The following is a 16,374-nucleotide window of genomic DNA, read 5'->3' as shown; positions in this document are numbered from 1 at the left end:
CAGCATGGAAATTGTCACAGGCTTCCTGTGTCCGTCTGTGACTTGGTTTGCCACCATGAAGTCCTGTGGCTGGAATGTCTGGCTGACATCTCATCTCTAGAGCAGCAGCAGCTGCCGTGTTCAGCATTTAGTGACCTGAGGTGGGCAGGGATATGGTTTAGCAGTGGACAGGTATGGTTGGACTCAATGATCTCAAAGGTCTTCTCCAACCAATCTATTCTATGACTTTCCAGCCCTCGGTTTCTGCACCCAGCTGCCCAGGGTCACCCAGGAGAGGCTGCAGCGTGCAGATGGGAATGTTGGAAGAGTAACCAAGGGCTTTGGGTGTCTTAGCGCCGATTTGAGACACCTCAGAGGGGCCGAAGCTGGGAGGACAGGGCTGCCCTTCGAGAATGCTGCCGCGAGGATGGATGCTTCTTCGTCTCTCGAAGCCCCGCTTAGAGGATAACGGTGGTCTCGGCGCTGGCACCGCCGTCCTCCTCGTGCCCGCCCTCCGCGGGGGAGGCACCGGGGGAGGCACCGGCGGCACCGGCGGGCGGGAGCGGAGGATGCTGCTGCCGCTGCTGCCGCTGTTGCTGCTGCTGCCGCTGCCCGCGCCAGGAGGGGCGGCTGGGCTGCGGCTGGGGCTGCGCAGCCCCCGCGGCCGGGTGAGCCCCGCTTTCCTTTCCCTCACCCTGGACGCCAGCCTCGCCCGCAACCCGCGATACGTCGCCTTGCTCAGGTGAGCGGAAAGGGACCCGGAGAGGAGCGCAGGAAGGTCACCCGAGCTGGCAGGGGACCCTGGGAATGGGCAAAGAGATTCCCCGAGCTGGGAGGGGGCCCCGGGGACGGGCAGGGAGTCCCCCGAGCTGGCAGGGATGCCCGGGGATAGGCAGAGGGGTCCCTTACCTGGCAGGGGCCCCAAGGGACGGGCAGAGAGGTGTCCCAGAGGTGGCAGGGGTCCCCGAGGTCGCAGGGGTCGCCGAGCTGGCAGGGGTCCCCGATCTGGCAGGGGTGCCCGAGGTGGCAGGGGTGCCCGGGATGGCAGGGGTGCCTGGGGTCCGCGCAGCCCAGAGGAGACGACACAGGCACTGCTGCTCAGTAAGACCAGAGGGACAGGGCTGGGAAACAGGGAGACCCCATCCTTGGAAGTCTCTGTATCCCCTGTGCTTTGGAATTCACACATTTCATAGAATCATAGAATCACTAGGTTGGAAAAGACCTTTGAGATCATCAAGTCCAAACATACCTGTCCACCACTAAAGCATATCCCTGAGCACCTCATCCACCCATCTTTTAAACCCCTCCAGGGACAGGGACTGAACCACCCCCCGTGAGAAGCCTCTGCCAGTGCCCAATAACTCTTTTGGTGAAGAAAGTTTTCCGAATGTCCAGTCTGAACCTCTCCTGGTGCCACCTGAGGCCATTTCATTCTCCCAGGGCAGCAAGGAGGTACCCACTATGGGTTTGAGCTGCACTGCTTCATTTGCACGGAGGGAACGAGTGGCAAGGCTGAGGGATGGAGAGAAGGCAGAGCTCAAATGATACTCACTGGGAGCAGCACAGTGGTGAACTTAAGAGAGGAGCTGCTTGGCGAGTGATAAAAAAGGAGAAGGAAATTGCCAAGTGGTGTGGTTATGCATGGTGGGGCTAGGGTGCTGCTCCTCCAGATAAAAATCATCTGAGTCCTCGTGCAGCTTTCCAAACATTTCCCGGGGCAGCATCAACATAGTGTCAAATCAGTGCTGAGGGAAGTCTGTCACCATCAAAGCTGAAGGGACAAGTCCTAAAATGAAGCCCTTTTCCCCCCTTCAGCACCACTAAAAAACTCTGGACTGCCAAGTGACAGTGTTCCCTGCCTGTCCTTTTGACACTGATCTCTCCTTTTCTTCCTTGCTTTTGTCTGGGTTTTGTATTCTTCCTTTCGAGTCTACAGTTTTGTAAGCTATCTTGATTCTTTCATTTTAATTTCTCCAACTCCATTTTTCAGCCTCTCAGTATTTCTCCAGTCCTGATTTCCCTCCTTCCACCACTTTCATCTTCTGCTCTTCACCAAGACGGGGAGAAAATGACACCATCTCTATTGGAGAGCAGTCAGGTCTCCAGCTTTCAGCCCCAGCACACACCTTGTTCAGGCTGGGACTGGCCCCAGGAGGAGCAGGAAGTACTTGGTGGCTTCTGATCTGTAGTTTGTTACCACGGAGCAGAGATAGCTCTCATGCACCCAATGTCTTCCGATGCCTTGCAGTTTCTCCCAGCAAGGGCTGGGTGTTTGTGCTGCACATCCTGCCCGGAGCGGGGCAGGGGGGCAGAGGCAGAGCTTATGTTATTTTATAAACCTGCTTTGCTAAAGTTAGTGCTTGTCCCAATGTGGACTCTTAATCTCTCTTGGGTACAAAACCCACTGCTCACTTCGCCGCTATAACTTGATTCCTTGTCCATGAGTGTGTTCCCTGAGGTATGTCCATCTCACTGCCTTGCCAATGCTCTCCTGGGCCCACTCCTGTGGTAGCATCCCTGTTGGACAGGGTGGAGGGCTGGGGCATAGTTCCTGCAAGGGATCAGGAGTACCTTGAGGCTACTGGGCAGCCCCAGGACACATACTGAAGTGTGTCCCTCTGAGAACTTGACAAGTTTAGCTACATGGTAGCCATAGTTGACATGAATATAGCATTTTCTCTGTTCGTGTCCCTTCCTCAGCAACCCCAAACTGCGTGCCTTAGCAGCGGCCCTGTCCCCAGGCTTCCTGAGGTTCGGTGGCACTGAGACGGATTTTCTTATCTTTGATCCCAACAAGGATTCAACTTCAGAAGAAAAAATCCTCTGGGAACTTCAGGCCCATCAAGGTAAAACAGATGCCAGCATGTTAGGCTTAGGAGGTAGCTTTGATGCAGGCTGTGGGTGCTGCAAGGGCACGTTGCAGCGCTGGAGGTCCTCCATAGATTCAGCATTGTTCTCCTCCATGGGAAGGAGATCCGTAGTCCCTCAGCATGGTCTGTTAGAGGAGCTGTGCCAGCTATGGGAAAGTGAGGAAGGGTGAGGGGGACCTCATCTCCACCCCAGCATCTACTCAGCCCCTCCTTTTGCTGCCCTGTACTCCCTGCAGCAGCCTTGGGAGCTCCCCCATCACTCAAGAGGCAGTCAAAGTCAAGCTCAAAGGTTGTAATTTCATTATGAAAATTAAGTGATGGATAGAAGAAATAATCTGGTGAGAACAGAGCTAGGCTGGCCATGCGGCCATGCCATCCCATCACTTTGACAGGGCAAGTGCAAAGCCGACAGACCACTGCCAACTGCTTGAGCTTGGTCCTCGAGTGTGAGGCTTCCCACTGAGTTAAATCCATTTCTTTCTTAAACTTAGCAGAAGCACTTAAACTCTTCTAGAAGTGTTTCAGATGAAAAAATTCCCATCTATTCCTCTGTTACATAGAAAACTAGTGCAATCATACATTGCTGTGCAACCAGTGTTACTCAGTTTTGGAGTTGAGTGGTACTTTTTCCCTTGTACAGCTTTGCTGAGTGGCCATCTCCTCTCTGGGTAACTGTAACACCGGCTTGTGCCTTCCTCTCTAGTTATGACTTGTTCCTGGTTTACATGCTGTGCAAAACCATGATATTTGAAGAAGGAGAAATGTCTTATGACACCTACTGACGTTGCTGTTGGAGCTATGCATGGCAGTCAGCACTTTCTCCTGCATGAGACAGACAGCGCAGGAAGTGTTGTTCCATATCTGCCTGCAGCAAGACTGGCTGTGAACCCTCTGTACTCCCTATCTGCTCCTTGGGCACTGCAGCCCATGCTTTGTCACCTCGCTGGAAAGAGAGTTTCCAAATGATGCCCAAGCTAAAATAGTTTATCAGGATGTGACCACCATGATACCAGCCTCCAGAAGCACAGCTCAGTCTTTTTTTCTTTTTTTTTTCTCTCCATCTCCATCACATTTAATTGGGAAATATACATTACATATATAATATATACCTGTGCATCAAGCCAGCCTTCTTTTTCTATTTGGTTAATATTGATTGTGAAAGTAGGGGTGTGTTTCACAGAAATGCATGACTGGCTCTCAGCCTGGCACCATGCAGTTGTGCTTCCTCCTGAGGGATGCTGCCTTTTGCACATTAGACCCTCACTGTGAAGACAAGGACTTGGCTGCTATCATCCTTCTTCTGCCCTATAGAGGATTGTGGCTTGAGGCCTGCGTTTGCTGCTGTTGAGAAGGTGCTGCTGGCCCAGTGGCCCAGCCAGGAGAAGCTGATACTCGCAGAGCATGACTGGAAAAAGAACAAAAACACCACCATTACAGGTATGATTTTGCTGGATTTTTCTGCTAGCATTTATAATCAGAGGGCTGCAAATCACCATTCCATGGTAAGAGGGTCATAGGCTGTTAGGAGCTGAAACCACTGAAAATTAATATTTTTCTAAGTAGATGAAATGTTGCTAAGACAACTCTTTTTTTTTTGCCATCTGCCACCGCGTATTTAATAGTATTCAGCTGCTGCAGGAATTGGAAGGATCTCAACACCTTGAAGGATTGTGTGTGATAAGGTCTGGTCTCTTTTGCCTGGCTGCGAGAGCTTGGCACATCTGCAGCACCAAGCTAAATAAACACTGGTAGTAGAGCTGGTTGGCTGTAGCTCAACTAGCACACCATAACCTTGAGATAAACACCCCCTCTTATCCTCTGCACAGGAAATACACTGGATATTCTCTATAGCTTTGCAAACTGCTCAGGTTTTCACCTGATCTTTGGGCTCAACGCCTTGCTGCGGAAAGGTGGTTTGCAGTGGGACAGCTCGAATGCCTGGGCTTTGCTGGACTACTGTGCATCGCAGAGGTACAACATCTCCTGGGAGCTCGGGAACGGTAAGTGTAAAACCTGCTTATGGGTCAGGGAAGAGGCCACCTGGAAAGGTGACACCATAAGGTATGGGCTGGTAATTTTTAGAGCATGGAAGTTCATGACAGCCCAGTTTGGATGACAGCCCATAAAGGCATGATGTTTTAATGGGAAACATTAAGGTCTTAATTTGTGAGGAAGGATTTCAGAAAAAGCCCAAGGAATGAGCAAATTAAGATGAATCTGCTGATTTGCTGCTCCTACTGGGGATCTGAGATGAGGTGAATGATGCCTCATGAGGTGCAAGATGTCACCTATGGGGACAGGCCAGGACAGAGCACTGGAGAACATGCTGCATTATCCGGACTTCTGCTTTCACGCTCATTGCCTTCAAATATCTTGCTAGTACCATATCAAATCGTGTGAAGCCACAGGGGGTTTGTACTCCCAATGTGAAACGAGCTGCTCTATTTTGTGCTCCAGAACTAGAGCTGGGTGCTGATGTTCACGTGTCTTTGCCAGAGCCAAACAGCTTCAGGAAGAAATCTGGCATCTATGTAGATGGCTTCCAGCTGGGACAAGATTTCATTCACTTACGCCAACTCCTGAGTAACTATACCCTCTACCGGCATGCTAAGCTCTACGGTCCTGATGTTGGTCAGCCCCGAAAGCATACACAGAAGCTGCTGAGAAGGTAGGGGTGTGGGTCCCCAGCAGCACCCCTGGGGCAGGCAGTTGTGGATAGCAGTGTCTTGTTTGCACCTGGATGGGGGGGGACATAAGTGGGCACCTGGGCAGGGTTTTACGGATTTTCTGCTCCAAGTCAATAGTAAAGATGTGCAAATGGATACATCCAGTCTACTTGAGAACTAATTTCCTGTATTTTTGCTTAAATTAGAAACATGGACTTTTTTTTCTTGACTAAGGATGACTGAAATCTTAGCTGCATTAATGGTCTCAAGGCTTAATGGCTCAGCCAGCTGAAAATAAGATGCTAGCAGTACTTCAGTGACCCACACACCTTCCAGTTGACTGCTGGCTCTAGTGCTGTGTTAACAAGTGTTTTTCACCAGAGAGATCTCTGTGAGTTGCACGAGCATTAATTCATCCTCCCAGCAACTCACTGATGCAGCCCGGCTGCTCAAAGCCTGTTTAAAAGCCATCACAAGAGTGGCCCTGAAGCAGTTCACGTCACTAACACTGGCTTGAGGGAGAGGGGAGGGCTGTACATGGCAGCTTGCTCATGAGGGGACGCAACCTGTCACCCATCCCTACTAACCACCAGCTCTCCATCACATTCCCTGTGGTTGCAGCTTCCTGAAATCAGGAGGGAAGGTGATTGACTCTGTCACGTGGCATCAGTAAGTACTGCTTGGATACCATCGTTACTCTGCTTATCACCTGTTTTCCTTACAAAATGGCAATTTGGACATCTTAACCAGAAGGAGGAGGTGAAATACCCCTTTCAGCTGTTCCTCAGGTGCCTCTCAGCAAACTCCTCAGAATAAGAGATTAATTGAGGGACACTCGGCACACAGACCCAAAAGCAGTAGCAGGGGTTTGTAATGTAGGCATGGCAGCAGGGAATGCAACATCTGCAAGATGGTCATTTTCCTTGCTAAATATGTGAACTGAGAAAAACATCAGTGAGATGCAGAGATTAAAATGGCATAGAAGTATATTTCTCAGAAGGGCGTGAGGGGATAGGTCACAGCTTTCCCCCGCCTGAGGAGAGTTTCTGCAGTGGTCAAATCTTATTGCATGTGTTGTATTTCGTGTACCAAAAGTTAGTGAGATCTTAGTGACAGTCCTGGTTTTCTCAAAGCTCCGATCTGCCAGCCTTTGCAGATAAAATGTACTTTCCCATGGGAAGAAGGGGGTGTTGTATAAAACGAGAAGATAGCTCAGACTCACTTGGCAGAGATGGCACTGCTGAACTTCTGCAAGTGCAGAAACTGTTTAGTGTAGTATTTTAAATAACCTGTTAGTGTCTGGGCTTTGAAATGGAGTCGGATCCCCATGACATGGGTGCTCTCCTTGGCATTAGAAAGGCTGTTTCTGCTTGAGTGAAATTTCACTCCCTAAAAGCATATTCAGAGAGTCACCAATTACTTTGCAGGCGAATTCACACAACACCTCGTAAACAATGCAGCAGGAGCCTTGTTAGCTGATGCTGCCTTTTTAATCTGTTTATGTCTGTTTGATGCAAGCAAAAAGCCCTGCAGGTCTGGCTGACTGTTGCCCATAGAGACGTGCTAGCAGCTTCTCCTGCTCCCTCATGTTTACTCTCCAAGTCAGTTCCAGGTGTGGGTGCAAACAGCACCAATGCAGTCTCATCCCTTCCTTCCTGTGCCATGGCTTAGAGATACAGTTTTAAAGTGCTCAGGTAGGCAGTGTGATAAAGCTGGCCCAAAGGAACCTGCAGTGAACTCCACATGGTTGAAAGAGAATTTCATGTAAAGGTGGTTTTCTTTAAGAAGTTGAATGCAGCATTCTGGTAACAGTGGGAAAATATTCACATGCTTATAATGTGTATGTGTGTGCATATACGACTTATCTATGTTCTTTGAGCTGCTAGCAAGACGTAACACGTGTCCTCACCCATTCCTGGGCTGTTCTTGCCTGGTGGCTGCCTTTGCTATAAATGGGCATAGGCCATTTTCTTTACTAATTTAGGATTATCAGGTTTTAGCTTCTTCTTGTGGCTGGAAGGCTTCAGCTGCTTCTGGTGGGACTGAGTGATAACGTGATGAAATGCAAACCCCCCAGGGATTGCAATTTCCCTTTCTTTATTCAGACAAACCGAACTTAAAAGCTTTTTTGCTTGTGGTTAAGGACAAACTTCATCCCATAGGAATGCTTCCATCCCATTCCCCTCCAGATTGCCAAAATACTCCAACAGAGGGACAGAAGCTGAAATCTGATGTTTTTGCTATATAACTTGATACAATAAAGCAAGTAATCAGGTAGGATTGTCAGAATCCTCTGCAACAGATGATTTACAGAACCTGGTTCTATTCAGTGATGTTTTCCTTGTTCTAAATGAGTAGATGCAAAAAACCCTACTATATCTGTTGATCAAAATTTCTGTGATATTGTGCCTCCATCAAAGTAATTATACCTGATAGTCCCTTAAATACAAACAACATATCTTCACATTTAGGGGGGAAAAAAAAGTAAAAGAACTGGACAGAAAAACAGTGTTGTGGATAAATATATCAAGCAACTGTGTTCTGTACCACTGGTGATATTTTTCCTTAATTTTGGCTATGGTTTTTTTTCCCCCATTTCCAGTTACTATGTAAATGGTCGAAGTGCTACGAGGGAGGATTTCTTGAGCCCTCAAGTGCTGGATACCTTTGCCACAGCTGTACACGAAGTCCTGGAGGTATTTTGTCCTGTTAAATTGTTCCAGTGCTCAGTTTCCAGGGGGTTAGCAGAGAAGCTTGAATAAAGTACAATTTCTCACTAGTAATAAACAGGCACCATCAAAGCTTGGGTGCTGCTGTTTTGTAAAACAAAAGAAAAAATTAACAATACTAATAATAGGTGAGCTTTGATAGTTTGCCATGCAGCAAGCACAGTGCCAGATACATCACAAACTTACAATGTTCTTATTTATTGGTGTAGTCATTACATAAATTACAGGGATGTGATTTATGGTCCCTCCTCAATTTCTTTGTATTTTGAGATCTTGAGAACAGTATAAGTTAAAGTATACCACTGCTCAGAACAAAAAGACTTACAGGACCTGGCTTCTAGTGATGTTTGCCTCATTCTACTTGTGTAGATGTGATTTGAGGGCAGGAGGGAAATAAATCTGCTGCTTCTAGTCCTTTTGATTAAAATTTTTGTGACATCTCATCTCATTCAGTGCTATCCCTTAAATGTAAATTTCATATGTAGACACTTGGCTAAACCACAAAATTTAGGCACAAACTTAACTGTTGTCTTTCTCTCTTCCTCTCTGCTGGCCAGATTGTTGGTGAGACTGTGCCTGGCAAGAAGGTCTGGCTTGGAGAGACCAGCTCTGCCTACGGAGGGGGAGCTCCCAGGCTTTCCAACACCTATGTTGCTGGCTTTATGTGAGTAACATATCACACCTGTAGGGAAACTACAGAATTTACCCAGCTGAAGGGGGCTGCTTAAATGACTCGCAGGAGGAATGTTTCCCTTGGGCTTCCTGGGGAGCGCAGGCAACGGGTGGGTTGAGGATCATAGCCCTTGTGCCACTCCTTGTGTACTTCCCCCGTGCCTGAGGTTTGATATGCACCCAGGTAGTAGCAGTTTCCTATGGAAAATGGGAGATTAAAAGCATGAGAAAGTTGTATTTCTGCTCTCAAATCTGCAACACATACTTTGTCCACTTGTGAGGATGGAAAGCCATTCACAAGATGGGTGTCCTTCTCTGATATCATCCTTTGGCCACCATGAAATAATTAAAAAAGGGATATTTAGTCATTAAAATAATTTTCTCCAAGGACTCCAGTTGAAGTATTTTGTTGGAATAAAGAAATTCAGGCTTCAGTTAGCCCATTGACCCATTTGCAGATTCAAGCAGAAAAAAATTGTATGGAGATATGTGGTTCACATTTTGAAAATTAACCAAAACCACAGTTACAATAGAATTTTTCCCTTCCTATAAGGCATAATGCTCTTTTCATCAGGGCCTGGTGAGTGTGCAGTCAAAGGCCAGTAATTGCAGGCAACCTTGTGGCAGGCTATGATGATTTCTCTCAGCGTTCAAGACCGTGGCTAGTTTAGGAGCACCTGCTGTCACTCCTGGTTTCTACCATCTGCACTTTGGCTCCCAGGGGAAGGGGGGCAACTAGGGGAGCGGAACAAGTGTTCCTTCCAACTCAGACCTCCAGTCAGAGGTGGTCTGAAATTAATTTTAATTAAGTCAACATCATGCCCTAATTTTTGCTTTTCTGCTTCCCAATATGGTTGGAGAAGGGCAAGGGTATACAGTTTAGGTCAGCCATTTCATCTGTATGTTGTTTGCTTCATTTTTTTGGCAGGTGGTTGGACAAACTTGGGCTTTCAGCCAGGCAGGGGATTGACGTGGTGATGAGACAGGTTTTCTTTGGCGCAGGGACCTATCACCTGGTGGATGCCAACTTTGAACCTTTGCCGGTATGTATGCAACCCTGCTAACACCACCTGAATGCTGCTTTTATTTCTGTACAAGCAACACTGGATGCGGAGAGACAAGTCAGCTATTTTTACAATGCAAGATATTGACAGATTTTGTAGGGTAGCCCCAGTTATCTGTCCTTCCACCACAAGTTCATTTATATTTGAATATGGGTTCATGTACTACATGTGCGTGATATTTACTGCAGCTGCAGGGGTGCAGGTAGTCTTAGGCAGAGGTTGATTTCTGGGACACAATGCTCTCATTTGTATGTAGGCACTTTTCTGGAGTTCACAAGACATTTAAGTGCAGTTTTTGGTTTGAGTACTGCTCAGCTGAGTGATGAGTAGCTTTTAGGCAGAAGTAATATAAGATAATTATAACTGAATATCAAAACAATATTAAATCAAGACTCAAGATTTTCTTAGGTGATGAACGTCTTCAGCTTTCTGTAGTGGCTGAAGGATAATTAAATCAAAACATGCATAGTTTGATTTACTTAGAAATAACATTCTGCTGTGGTGAAACATCGTTACTTGAATGTCACCTTGTTCTTGCACGTGCAGCATGTTTCTTTGTGCTTGTTGCCCTTACCTCAGGGTGAAAGGACAGCATCTGTCTTTTTAGCTTTCTTCTCATTTTCCTGCTTCCAGGTTGTGATTTTTCACAGGCTCATAGAGACCATGTGAGAGGAAACCCAGTATAGGAAGATTTTCAGTCCTGCCTGTTCAGATGCTCCCTATGCATTGTCAGGCTTGTTGCTTTAGGCTTTTTATTCCTTCATTTAAAACATATTTAATTTGGACTGAAAGAATGTGCTTTGTTCCTCACCTACTGACAGTACAGATGCTAATCAAGCTAATAATGCTTTAGAGGCAGTGAAATCCAAACCCAAGCAGTTTTAGTTGGCATGGAAATGAATGGGGAACACGGCAATCTCAGAAGGCTACACCTCCTCGCAGAGAGGCTGAGCATGCAGGCCAATAGGAGAAGTCACTTCCCCATGCTCATGGCAAGTCAGGGGAGAAACACAACATTTTTCTTTCTAGGTCATTGTCCTGAGGCATCAGAGGATTTGCTCTTGATTAGAGTTCAGAAATTAGTCCTAAGACCTGTTCAAAAGCAATGTGTTAGGGAACTGCATAGAAGTTACTGGGGTCTCGTTCCCAGCATTGTGCCTGCAGGTTGGGCACAGGCTTTCCTTCAGGAAAGGCAGCTCATCCCCCACTGGTTCAGCCCTGAGGTGCCCTATACCCTGCAGAAAGGCGTTTCCAAAATGCAAACGATCTGCACAGCACAAACAGAGCTCTGAGATTTCTGTGCTCTGCAGAAAGGCATTTCCAAAATGCAAACAATCTATACAGCACAAACAGAGCTCTGAGATTTGCATATGAAAGGGAAAATGACTCTAAGTTACCTTGCAAACACAGCTGCTTTGCAGGCTGGAGGCAGAGTTTTGTTTTTAGTTATACTGTTTATGTGAATTTAAATTGATACAGTGAAAAATTTAGTGAAGCAAAAAATTATGGGGAAAACAACCCCTGAAATGACCAGCAAAATGAGTGTTATATCCAGCACCATGTGGAGTCCCTGGCATGTACCTAAGTGCTTATATCAGTTTTTCCGCCTCCCAGGACTACTGGCTCTCGCTGCTCTACAAGAAGCTGGTGGGTACCAGGGTGTTGCATGTCACTCTGACAGGAGCCGATGACAGCAAGCTCCGCGTCTACCTCCACTGCACGAACACCTTCCAGTAAGCCTCTAGAAAGGACAAAATATCCCAGAAACCAAGCCCATAGCCACCCCCAGGCCAACAAAAGCAGTGTGTTTCTTCTGTGAATCCTCTTTCTTGCATCTCCTCCATCATCTTCTCTTGCCTTGCAGCTCCAAGTACAGAGAAGGGGATGTGACGCTGTTTGCCTTAAACCTCTACAATGTTACCCAACATTTGCAGCTACCTAATTACTTATCGAGGAAACACCTGGATCAGTACCTCTTACTGCCTCATGGCAAAGAGAACATACTTTCCAGGTAAGTATGCAATTCCTCCTGTTCCTTTAGAAAGGATTTTGAGTACTGTTAGATGGCCTCTAAAACCTCACCTTGTTAAACTTGCAAGATAGGAAGAAAAAAAAAAAAAACCCAAAAGAAAATGGTTCTGCCATCTGCAGGGTTTTTTTCAGTAAGGGCTGACTGCTGTTAAATCAGATTTCTTTCAATCAGGCTGCTAGAAGCTTACTAAGATACAATGACACATGTTTGATGTTAATCAGAAAGGTTTTTCCTAGGGGGCTTTAGGGATCTGGATCAGCTCCTAAAGTTCTTTTTCTTTTGCGCAAGTGTATGTATTTCTCATGTGCTGCTTTTACAGCAACATCCTTGGACTTTTTATGGTTTCTTTTGTTGCTACCACTAACACATCAGCACAGGAAGGATCTGCTTTGTGAGCAAAGAAGATATCTTAATATTTGTAGGAGAAAAAACAGCTTAAATCTATATTTTTTCAAAGCTTGTTCTACTGTTGACCTCACTAGAAGAGCAAGAAACATGTACTTTAAAACTACTACTAAAATGCTACTATTCTAAAGAGGTCCTTGCAGAGGGAGTGCAGCAGATGCTCTTTGTGTGTCTGTACATTTAAATTCCCAAGGGAAATTCACTTTGGCTTTGGGCTGAGTTAATGTTTACACTCAGGCCCAGAGCTGTTTGTGTTCAATGGCAAACAGAGCACATCTGCCAAAATAGACTTTCTGTCCCTCTCCAGGTCTATTGAGCTGAACGGCCGTGTGCTACGGATGGTGGATGACAAAACACTGCCAGAGCTTATTGAAAAACCCCTTGGTCCTGGTGGCATGCTTGGCCTTCCAGCCTTCTCTTATGGCTTTTATGTTATCAAAAATGCCAAAGCTATTGCTTGCATTTAAATGGTTAATACACATGAAAGGATAAATGTAAAGCACTTGGCTAGTAAGGAAGTTTAATCATAGAAATTCACAGTTCTACCATGAGATTTTATTTCTAGCAAGGGATATAAATATGGAGGCATTGGTATGATCTATGGGCTGGGGAAAAGATGAGGTCCCACTGGGTAATTTGTACATGAAATATGCTTGCTAAGGTCTTGGGAGAATTTTTCAGGTGGTGCAAGCCCAGGCACGGGCCAGTTTTGCTCTCAGTCCAGCCTGTGTCATTTGTGCTTGAACGCAGGACCCTTCTCCACGCCACATGTGAAGCTGCATCAGCTTCTTATGCTGTGCTTGGGGCACTGCCAGACACTGTAACCCCTCTCCCTCTCATTGGTGAAAGTACAACTCTTAAAGCAGTTCCTCCAAAAGCTTGCCTTCAGAAAGGTGAGTAGGGGAGTTATTTTAGCTGTACAGCTGTGGGTTTGTCCACACCATGTGGGGGAAGTCTGAGGAGGGGTTGTGGTTGCTGAGGACATCTCAGGGTTGAAAGTGGGGACACACAAAGCAAATCAAGGTCAGGGTGCGTGTGGGGGAACATGCCTTGCCAAGAAGCCAAGTCCTGTATGGGATCTGGGACAGCACCACACATTTTTCCCCAAGCTTCACCCCAAGCTAGGGAAGTTTAGTCACAAGATGGAGCTGTGGCCTTGTACTTTCAAAAGCTGAGGTTTTTAATATGTGAAATGTAGGCTGTTCCTGCAGAGTGTGCTAGGGTGGGCCACCTCCATCCTGACATGCTGCATCCTCAGGAGGAGAGGTATCCACCAGCACTCTGGCAAACCCTTCTTAGTCAGTGGGCTTCCCAGCGAGGGCTTGCAACTCCTCAGTCTTCACCACCCTGCAAGTGGTTTGGGTGAAAAGGTCTTTCCTGAGCCTATCTGCTGGTGAAGCACTGCGTGACCCTCCCTAACTTGCTCAGGTCTCTTCTAACCTCAAGGAAACAGGAGCATAAAGGCCTTAAGCCATTCAGCAGCCTTAGAACATCCCAAGGACAAACCTGCCCAGCCAGGCTGACATCCCGTCCATTACAGAAATTACCTTTTTGGCCAGAAATCTGTATTTGTCGACAGCTTTTCTCCCTGCCTGAGCCTTCCCCATGTGCACGCTGCCACGGTTCAGTGTGCCACCAGCCACTGCCCTCTGGCACACAGGCTGTCAGTCTGCGGGGTGGCAAAATGCCTCAGAGAATACCTGTAGTCTCCTGCATGTGTTTATTTACATCTACTTTTCTTAAAAATATATATAACCCGTGCCACTGTCAACACCTTAAGATATTTTGAGCACAGCAGGGGTAAAAAACCAAAGAACACACCACTGTATTTCTGCTTTTAAACTGCATGGGGTTTCAATGAAGGGCAGGTGGGAGGGGACCGTTTTTAGAAGATTTTAAAAAGGATGTACTTTTGAAGTGTGATGAAAAGTTGTGCAATAAAAGGTTATGTTTAACTTCAGTGTGTCAAAGGAGTGTTTGCATCCACAGCACAGGTACATTTTGTGAAGTGTTATGTATCGGGATTATATAGATCAGAAATGAGAATAAGGAAGGCCAAGATGGATGTCATCTATCTGGACTTTTGTAAGGCCTTTGACACTGTCCCCCACAACAGCCTTCTCTCTAAAAGGGAAAGATATGGATTTGATGGGTGGACTGTTTAGTGGATGAGGAATTGGTTGGATGATTGCGTCCAGGTCAACTGCTCAATGTCCTGATGGAAACTGGTGAGAAGTCATGTCCCTAAGGGCTCCATACTGTTTAATATCTTCATCAATGACATAGACAGTGGGATTGAGTACATCCTCAGCAAGTTTGCAGACGTGTGGTGTGGTTGACATGTGTCAGGGACAGAATGCCATCCAGAAGGCTCTGGACACATTTGAGAGGGTTTTTTTTGTGAATCTCATGAGGTTTAACAAAGTCAAGTGCAAGGTCTTGCACATGGGTCAGGGCAATCCCCAGTATGAATACAGGCTGGATTGAGAAAAGCCCTGTGGAGAAGAATTGGGGGTAGTGGTGGATGAAGAGCTGGACATGAGCCTACAATGTGTGCTTGCAAGTCAGAAAGCCAACCGTATTGTGGGCTGCATCAAAAGAAGCACGGCCAGCAGGTGAAGGGAGGTGACTCTGCCCCTCTACTCTGCTCTCGTGAGACCTCACCAGGAGTACTGCATTAGGCTCTGGAGTCCTCAGCTCAGGAAAGATATGGACCCGTTAGAATGGGTCCAAAGGAGAGCCACAAAACTGGCTTTACCACAGGTAAAGTACTGGCTATTTTTTTTGTTCAGTAACATCTAAAGCCAGCTGTGTGGTTTAACCTCTGCAAACTCACTCAATTCATCTTGTCCCTTAGCAGCTTTTGCAGCTCATTGTGTAGGACTCCACAGAGCAGCTTTCCACTTTCAACTTTTTCATACAATGGGACAGGATCCATCTGTGAACAGGGTGTATTGCTTCTCCTTTTCTGGTGGTTTATTATATGTTGGGGTCTCCTCTGCACAGGTCACCTCCTCTTCTCTGGTGACATTCTGAAATTTTTGCCTTCTGGCCAGTCCATGGCCATTTCGAAGATTCGCAAGCAACTGAGGTTTCCCATTGGAGCCCACTGGGTGATCAGAGCAACCCATTTGTTCCATGAAGTATCAGCTGCATGATGTGTAGAGGGGACCTTCCCTTGAACATTCAGTCCTGCACCAGTAGTCAGGGTGCCAGGAGGAGCTGTGCTTCCCTACCAACCACTTCCAAAGCAGCTCAAACTCCTTCATATGCTGCCAATATCTCCTTTTCAGTTGAAGTGTATTTGGCTTCAGATCTTCTGTATCCTTGACTCCAAAACTCTAAGAGTCAGCCTTGAGTCTCCCCTGATACTTTGTGCCAGACACTCCAGGTAGGTCCATTCACCTTGGCTGCAATACAGAATATATTTTTAACATCTTGTCCTGCCTGGACTGGCCCAAGGGCTACTGCATTAACAATCTCCTTTTAATCTGCTCAAAGGCTCGTTGCTCAGGGCCCCATTTGAAATTGTTCTTCTTCTGTATGGCTTGATAACGAGGGCTTACAATCAGGCTGCAAATAGGAAAATGCATTCTCCAAAAATCTCACAATGCCTAAGAAAGCCTGTTTCTCCTTTTTGCTACAGTGAAGATAGAGCTGTTATGTTGTTGATCACATCTATTGGAATCTGATGACATTCATCTTGCCACTTTATTCCTAAAAACTGGATCTCCTATGCAGGTCCTTACTTTGTTTTATGGCAAAACTAGCTTGCTGTGCCTGTCATCAGGGTTGGAGTAGCCACAGTTTTCTTAACAGTTATTTACCCCTAAGCAAGACCTGACACACATTCAGGAGACACAGCAATATACACATGCTAGTTTGACCATCCAAAGGGTATTCAAAATTCTCAAGAGCTATTATACGCAGCCTGGAGGAGAAGGGGAAAATGAAGGA

The 16,374-nt window shown here is 46.6% G+C and overlaps 1 protein-coding gene across 2 annotated transcripts; it reads left to right on the top strand.

Annotated features, from left to right (window-relative positions):
- Positions 1-231: 231 nt before the first annotated feature.
- HPSE (heparanase) lies at positions 232-14,376 on the top strand. 2 transcript variants are annotated; one of them, XM_054066247.1, is made up of 12 exons: positions 232-721; positions 2,680-2,825; positions 4,161-4,286; positions 4,676-4,849; positions 5,346-5,517; positions 6,137-6,184; positions 8,118-8,211; positions 8,802-8,908; positions 9,845-9,959; positions 11,595-11,713; positions 11,845-11,991; positions 13,168-14,376. In XM_054066247.1, exons 1-12 carry the CDS (start codon positions 393-395, stop codon positions 13,316-13,318), a joined length of 1,728 nt encoding a protein of 575 aa, XP_053922222.1. In that variant the 5' UTR covers positions 232-392; the 3' UTR covers positions 13,319-14,376. The 2 variants fall into 2 exon arrangements, with proteins under 2 accessions (XP_053922222.1, XP_009557841.2); XM_009559546.2 differs by having other exon boundaries at positions 244-721; positions 12,725-13,310.
- Positions 14,377-16,374: the final 1,998 nt, after the last annotated feature.

This window comes from Cuculus canorus, chromosome 4, assembly GCF_017976375.1.
Source record: "Cuculus canorus isolate bCucCan1 chromosome 4, bCucCan1.pri, whole genome shotgun sequence".
Lineage (NCBI taxonomy): Eukaryota > Metazoa > Chordata > Aves > Cuculiformes > Cuculidae > Cuculus > Cuculus canorus.
The sequence above is the reverse complement of the archived record's forward strand: the minus strand, read 5'-3'. Positions and strand labels throughout refer to the sequence as shown.